This window comes from Pelobates fuscus, chromosome 4 (assembly GCF_036172605.1).
Source record: "Pelobates fuscus isolate aPelFus1 chromosome 4, aPelFus1.pri, whole genome shotgun sequence".
NCBI classification, from domain to species: Eukaryota; Metazoa; Chordata; class Amphibia; order Anura; family Pelobatidae; genus Pelobates; species Pelobates fuscus.
The window spans coordinates 65,720,192-65,728,295 of record NC_086320.1 but is presented as its reverse complement, the minus strand read 5'-3'; the positions used below and the strand labels follow the sequence as shown (position 1 = coordinate 65,728,295).

The following is an 8,104-nucleotide window of genomic DNA, read 5'->3' as shown; positions in this document are numbered from 1 at the left end:
CAACTAACTTTGAGGATTTTTTTTTTTCTTTAGTTAATCCAATTTTTGTCTAGAAAATGAAATTCACTTTTAATTTGTGGTATTATTGTTAATATTATCAGCAGCCCCACTGGACCACATGGACATAGACTCCATGCCAGCACTCCCAAAGGTAGAGAGGCCGGGTGGAGTAACATTAAAAAAATAATAATAATAAATTGTATGTTTGTCTGTTAGGGAGTTTGTATGTTTGTGTGTTTTGTTAGTGAGTGTGTGTGTCTGTCAAAGAGTGTGTGTATCTGTGTCAAGGCTTGTGTGTGTGTGTGTGTGCGCCAGTGTATATCAGTGTGTTTGTATGTGCCTATGTGTGTGTGTGTATATGACACTGTGTGTGTGTGTATGTATATATAATTAATATATGTATATGTGTGTCAGATACAGATACAAACACCGGCACATACATACATACATACATACATACATACATACATACACAGATACAGTGTGTCAAGGTGTGTATCTGAGTGTGTGTGTATGTGCCAGTGTACGTCAGTGTGTGTATATAACACTGTTTGTGTCAATGTGTGTATCTGAGTGTACGTACCAGTGTGTATCTGTGTATTTGTGTACCTTGACAGAAAGATACACACACACACACACACACACACACATACTGTGTGTCCGTGTGTGTGTTTGTGTGCCAGATTCTCTCTCACACACCCACACACACACACACACACACACACACTGGCACATACATAAATACACACACAATGGCACAAACAAAAAAACTGCTTTATTTTTATTTTTTTTAAAGGGGGTGTTGATACATTATGTCAAACTATTCTTTAGCTCAAATCCGTCCCCCCCTCCCCCCCACTTTAAGCAAGGATATTTTAACTTAAATATGCAATAATGTATTCTATACCTGATTTGGTAGTTAACTTATTTTTTTTCTTTTTTTACAGTGTTTCCTTTTTACAGTGGTTTAAATTGTATATTTGCAGATTCAATTACATGCTAAAAAATGCAAAACCACTGGCTGGATCATAAAGCACTTGGGCTTTACCTCTTACTTATAAATGTAATCTATAGATTGTGTGAGTCCTATTGCCAGCAAGTGTATAGTTTTAAATTTAAAAATAAATAATTCAGTGTGCCTCAACCTCTATAGACAGCATAAGGTATAAAACAATAAATATGATTGATACACTTGCTGCATGTGCTATGTCCTGCATCTTACAATGCCTTCAGGAGACAGTTGCAAAGTGGTGAGCATTTAGTTTGACAATCCAACCAAAAGTGCATAACGATGGCTTTTTTTTGTTTGAATTATCATAGTGATAGCCAATTTTAGCAATATTCCAACCCAAGGGCTCAGAGCCAGAACAGTGGGTTAATTTTGGCTTGGACTGCTGAGCTGGAACTCCATCGGCCTGCCTATGTTAAACCCACCCTGCCTGTATTGTGCCCCATAAGACGATCACCCCCTCCCTACACCTCTGAAGGTGTAGAATAGTGGATGCCTTAGATTGTTCTTGGTATTCTTTCTCTGTCTTAAAGTGGAACCATTACATATCCAGAAATTGAATAAAACTTTGAAAATCACCCAGCGTGCTAAGTGGGTTTTTTTTTCCGTGTGTCACTCTTTCTTTAAAATAATGTTAAATATTTAGATATTGACATCACAACCCAATTTATTCCTGGCACAAAAAGGGAACACAATAAATGGAAAAGGGGAGAACAACAAATTGTTTCCATTTCTGTGCCACCAGTTAATGTTTCATCACAGAAAACAATGCAGTGATGTGGGGTTCTGTATTTTATTTTTCAGACACCACAAATCCATTTTATAAATATAGAAGATAAACTATTAAAAATCCCGGAATGTGAGTTACCCTTTGATTGTATTATGTATGTCAAGGTAAGGAAAGACATGTTAAACATTTTTGACCATATCCTTGTGCAAGCATTAAAGGTACACTATAGTCACCAGAACAACAGCTTAATGTAATTGTTCTGGTGCCCACTACTTGTCCCTGCAGGCTTTTTAAAGCACTATAAAGAGTTAGGAAGCCTCAAAGGTAGGGGGTCCTAAATAGGACAACCAAAAAAATAGAGTAGAGAGCCCTACTTTTATTGATTCTATAGAAAATGCTGATTAAAAATAAGACTGATATAGACATAAAGGGGAGAGATTAGGTAATGCTCAAGGGTTATATAGCAACAGCGGCGCATAGTGGGAACACAATTGGTGTCAAGAGATTGAATAAACACAGGAGTCTCAAAGTAACACTCCAGTGCAGTATTGACCCTAGAGTAAAAGAAAAAAATTAAAAACAGGTGTAGGTTGAGGTTAAAGGGTAAAGATGAGGATTGGAGGGTCTGGAACCCCACTCTCACCAAACTATACCTCAATAAATCTAAATTCCTATCTAGGAATACCTCAGCGCTGTGGACAAGCCACTAGTGTGCTTACCTAAACCAATCTCCCTAACTTGGTCATAGTCAAAAAAGAGTAAAAAAAACTATATTCATGGTACAAAATGAAGTGCTACCAATAGTAGTGATAGGTGAAAAAAACAGATGGCTTGACACACGCTGTCATCAGGAGCAATGAATGAAAAAATGTAAATAGCTTGACGCTTGCTGAAATGTTTGTGTGAAGAGTGCCTTCTTTTTGTAAAATGAAAAAAAAAAAAGTGCAGATTTCAATAGAAATCGGGACTTTTATAAATTAACCTTTTTTACAGCCTCCTGGCCATCAATCAGACACCTGGTCCTGTTAATTCCTGGTTGTTTATCTCCGTGGATCTAAATTCAAGAATCAGGCACTTGCCCAGAGCTCCTGTCTAGGAAGTTGTCTTATTGTTGCTGCATCGGGAAGTCTTTAAATTGGACAGCCACAGGTAGGGTTAGATTGGGTTAGAATGCGACGGCAAGAGACCTGCAGCTTTAGCAAGCTGTTTTTAGATAGAGGTCCAATGATAAAATCCCTCGGTCATCCAAAGGGGGGGACCTAATGCGAGCGCATTAGGCCTGACCCAAAGGAAAGTATTACCTTAATTCTTTCCTGGGGGAATTCACTGATGCTGGATGTCCTCATACAGAACTTCAGGGCGTCCCACATCATTTACGGGGATCAGATTCCCTTCGAATTCCAGGTATGCCCCTAGTGGCTGTCTGAAGGCAGTCTTCGTACCACAAGGTAATTATTCCAGTTTATCAAAAATTGCAATGGTTTTTACATTGCAGGACTAAGTGGGACAGGGACACTGCGCCAAGACCACTTCAATGAGATGAAGTGGTCTGAGTGCCTGTAGTGTCCCTTTAACTGTACCAATGCTTTGACTGTGTTGCATAAAGAAAAAAAAATGGTGGACCAGTGTCTTGCAGTTCATATTAACACAAAATATTAATAGTACTGAGAAGGTACAGAACATATATTGGTAAGGGTACTTCTTAACCCAACTGACCTAATTTAGGGTACTATCTATAGCATCAATTGGATATTTTTGGATAACCTTTGCAAATGATTTGCTATGTTTGGACAAACATAAAGTTGTATTTTCCCCCCAAATATTAAAATATACCATAATAAATATATATATATATATATATATAAATTAAATTCGTGATAGATTTGCTAATATTTTATTTTTGAAAACCAAATATTTTTCAAAGTTTATCAAAAAATATTAAATCATTTGAAAAGCCTACCCAGAATGAAATCAGGGCCTATTTTTGGTTAGATGCATGATTCTTTGGAGAGTAAATGACCAAATGTTGCATTTTGTCCTGGATGCAATTGATTATATTGGGGTCTGGGTTATGGTGAGTACTCTGCCTGGCTGTTAACTTTGCTATTGGTACTATTACATTGGAATGCTCCTTTCATTGAATTAATCCCTTCAAGCCACACAAATAATTGGTACATGTTGCAGCACTTTTCATGTACTGCTCCTATAATTGATCCAGGTAAATATTTGCTGGTTTTCTCAATATACTGGCATACAAATCCTTGCTACTATGAAGAATGCACCTTTTAGAAGGGGCACAGTTTTTCTTCACCTGGTTCTATTTGGATCAGACATTCTATACTGGAATCCTGAGCTGCTGGACTTTCCCACACTCAACATGGCTGCGCGTGTGGATGACGTCACTCGAGCGCGACGCCGTCGCTATGGTAACCCAAGTTCTGGTGTAAAGTATACTTTATGGTTATAGGGTAATACACGGACTGTTATTGGGGGTGGGGGATAATTGGCTGTACTTTGTCCGGTTCTGCTGAATGCCATCCCCTCTCTGCCCATGGCTGACATCCTGCTCCTCCGGGCGGTCAGAGGTAAAGCCAGGACCCTCAACCTGAACGGGAAGAAACTGCAGCGGGTACCGGGGGCTGTGGGCAGCCTGGACCGACTGACCACCCTGCTGCTAAAAAACAACCGGCTGTGCCAGCTACCGGAGGAGGTGGCAGCCCTGAGCAATGTGAGCATGGGCACCGTCTGCTGAACCCAGACTCCAGGCTAATAATAATAATACTGTCACTTACCTCCAGCTGGGAGGGGTATTATTAATAATACTGTCACTTACAGTCACTTACCTCTAGCTGGGACGGGTATTATTAATAATACTGTCACTTACTATCACTTACCTCCAGCTGGGAGGGGTATTATTAATAATACTGTCACTTACTATCACTTACCTCCAGCTGGGAGGGGTACTATTAATAATACTGCCACTTACCTCCAGCCGGGAGGGGTATTATTAATAATATTGCCACTTACTATCACTTTCCTCCAGCTGGGAGGGGTATTATTAATAATACTGTCACTTACTATCACTTACCTCCAGCGGGGAGGGGTACTATTAATAATACTGTCACTTACCTCCAGCTGGAAGGGGTACTATTAATAATACTGTCACTTACTGTCACTTAGCTCCAGCTGGGAGGGGTATTATTAATAATACTGTCTCTTAGCTCCAGCTGGGAGGGGTATTATTAATAAATATGACATCTGGGATACATTTACCTTGATGCTCAGACAGCCACATGTCTGAAAATCATAGGAAATGTATTCTATAATACTGCATACCTCCCAAGTGTCCCTGTTCGAACGGGACAGTCATTATTTTGGCCCTAAATCCTCCTGTCCCTCTTTTAATATCCCATTGTTCCTCTTTTTTAGTCAGAGAATTATGGAGCTCTGTTATACACTCGATTGTTGTGTCTGAGTGTAAAACAGAGCTCCACAGCAATAATGCTCACAGTAATGTGTCTTTACTGCAATAATTGTGTTGAGAAATCAGTTTAAAGGATCACTATAGTGTCAGGAAAACAAACTCCTTTTTCTGACACTATATCATCCTCGGGACCCCCCTCCCGTGGCGCTGAAGGAGTTAAAACCCCTTCAGCAGTTTACCTTAATTCAGCACTGGGCTCCCTCGGCGCTGGTGACCTCTCCTCCACCGCTGACGTCAGCTCCCGAGTGGAGCGGAATGCGCATGTGCGTCAAGAGCCGCACGCGCATTCAAACAGTCCATAGGAATGCATTTCTCATGCTTTCCTATGGACGTTCTGTGCGCTGGATGTGAATTTCGCATCCAGCATCACAGAAGCGCCTCTAGCGGCTGTAAGGAAGACTGCCACTAGAGGCTGGATTAACCCTCCAATGTAAACATAACAGTTTCTCTGAAACTGCTATGTTTACATCTGAAGGGTTAAAACCTGGGGGACCAGGCACCCAGACCACTTCATTGAGCTGAAGTGGTCTGGATGACTATAGTATCCCTTTAAATAAGATACATTCTTCTTGCTCTAAATTATATTTTAGTTGCATAAATTGTTATAAGTAAGTCACCTAAAATTTCAAGAATGCTGCATCCTCTATAGACTTCGGTCTTGTACTTTTGGACACACGCGAGAATACAGCACTGTCGTGGCTCCTGGTAACTGAAGCACCAGACTCCTAGAGGACCTGCGACTTTATTATGTAAAATTATTTATTAAGTAAAACTCACTTCCCCAGCACCACTCGCCCATTGGACTTCCACCAGATCTAAAAAAACAAACAAATTCACATACATTTTCTGTTATTTTTCTTTGATTTCTTTATTTAGCTTACAGTCTTACATTTGGGGAACAACCAGTTTGAAAAATTCCCAGAACAAATTAAATATCTTAGATGTTTGCAGAGGCTTCACCTGTTTGGCAACCAGATAACTGAAATACTACCATCTGTATGTGGTAAGTGCAAATAATGTTTTATACCTGAATTAAATCAAAGAGTCAGTTAAGGTTATTCACTAAAGTAAGATTTGAAAGTGAGTTTAAAATTTAAGATCAAAATAATTGAACTGAAAAAAAATCTTAGTTCAAATTTGTTCTTCTTTCCATCCTCAGTTAAAGGAACGCTATAGGGTCAGGAACACCAAACGTATTCCTGACCCTATAGTGTTAAAACCACCATTTAGGTGGCTTGCCCCCCCTTAGAGGGGGTTAAACCTCACCTTATTTCCAGTGTTGTGTGGGTCTGCCAGTGCTGGTCCCACCCCCGATCCGCCACCTTGATGATATAATCAGAATTTATGATTTCTAGCCAATTCAATGATTTCCCATAGGGAAAGCCCGATGGGAGCAGGGCCAAACACCGTTTGGGCCAATCAGCACCTCCTCATAGAGATTCTTTGGATCAGTGCATCTTTATGAGGAAAATTCAGCATCTCCAAGAGTGTGGAATCCCAGAATGGCAGTGCTGCCTACTGTGCATCTAAGCAGTGGCCACTGGAGATGTCCCTAGAAGGCAATGTAAGCACTGCCTTTTCTCTGACCTCTTTTCTCTTCACCTTTAAGTTTGAAAAAAAATGTTGTATCTGTCACTTTAGTGATTAGTACTGCAGCTTCTCCTGAAAGCAAGGTAAGCATGTCCAGATTTTTGTAGTTTTATTCTCTAAAAAGTTCTGAAAAGAAATCACTTATTTTAAACTGATTGGTTATCTGACAGCTAACATGCAACCATAACTTATTTTAAGTGTAAAACTTAAAATTATAGTGACGCAGTATGGTAAAGTTGGCTTAGCCCTATTTCTTGTTTGGGTCGTGAAATAACAAAGTGCACACAAAAAAACCCCCAAACAAATATACACTGCTCAAAAAAATAAAGGGAACACTTAAACAACACAATGTAACTCCAAGTCAATCACACTTCTGTAAAATCAAACTGTCCACTTAGGAAGCAACACTGAGTGACAATCAATTTCACATGCTGTATAGACAACAGGTGGAAATTATAGGCAATTAGCAAGACACACCCAATACAGGAATGGTTCTGCAGGTGGTGACCACAGACCACTTCTCAGTTCCTATGCTTCCTGGCTGATGTTTTGGTCACTTTTGAATGCTGGCGGTGCTTTCACTCTAGTGGTAGCATGAGACGGAGTCTACAACCCACACAAGTGGCTCAGGTAGTGCAGCTCATCCAGGATGGCACATCAATGCGAGCTGTAGCAAGAAGGTTTGCTGTGTCTGTCAGCGTAGTGTCCAGAGCATGGAGGCGCTACTAGGAGACAGGCCAGTACATCAGGAGACGTGAAGGAGGCCGTAGGAGGGCAACAACCCAGCAGCAGGACCGCTATCTCCACCTTTGTGCAAGGAGGAACAGGAGGAGCACTGCCAGAGCCCTGAAAAATGACCTCCAGCAGGCCACAAATGTGCATGTGTCTGCTCAAACGGTCAGAAACAGACTCCATGAGGGTGGTATGAGGGCCCGACGTCCACAGGTGGGGGTTGTGCTTACAGCCCAACACCGTGCAGGACGTTTGGCATTTGCCAGAGAACACCAAGATTGTCAAATTCGCCACTGGGCCCTGTGCTCTTCACAGATGAAAGCAGGTTCACACTGAGCACATGTGACAGATGTGACAGAGTCTGGAGACGCTGTGGAGAACGTTCTGCTGCCTGCAACATCCTCCAGCATGACCAGTGGGTCAGTAATGGTGTGGGGTGGCATTTCTTTGGGGGGCTGCACAGCCCTCCATGTGCTCACCAGAGGTAGCCTGGCTGCCATTAGGTACCGAGATGAGATCCTCAGACCCCTTGTGAGACCATATGCTGGTGCGGTTGGCC

The 8,104-nt window shown here is 41.2% G+C and overlaps 1 protein-coding gene across 2 annotated transcripts in view; it reads left to right on the top strand.

Annotated features, from left to right (window-relative positions):
• Window positions 1–4,211: 4,211 nt before the first annotated feature.
• Window positions 4,212–8,104, top strand: part of LRRC69 (leucine rich repeat containing 69) — a 46,443-nt gene continuing 42,550 nt past the window's right edge. For both annotated transcript variants that reach the window (XM_063450327.1, XM_063450326.1), the window contains exons 1-2: window positions 4,212–4,467; window positions 6,100–6,226. In XM_063450327.1, coding sequence (XP_063306397.1) covers window positions 4,291–4,467; window positions 6,100–6,226 — 304 coding nt within the window. In that variant the 5' untranslated portion in view covers window positions 4,212–4,290. The remainder of the gene's footprint in view (window positions 4,468–6,099; window positions 6,227–8,104) is intronic.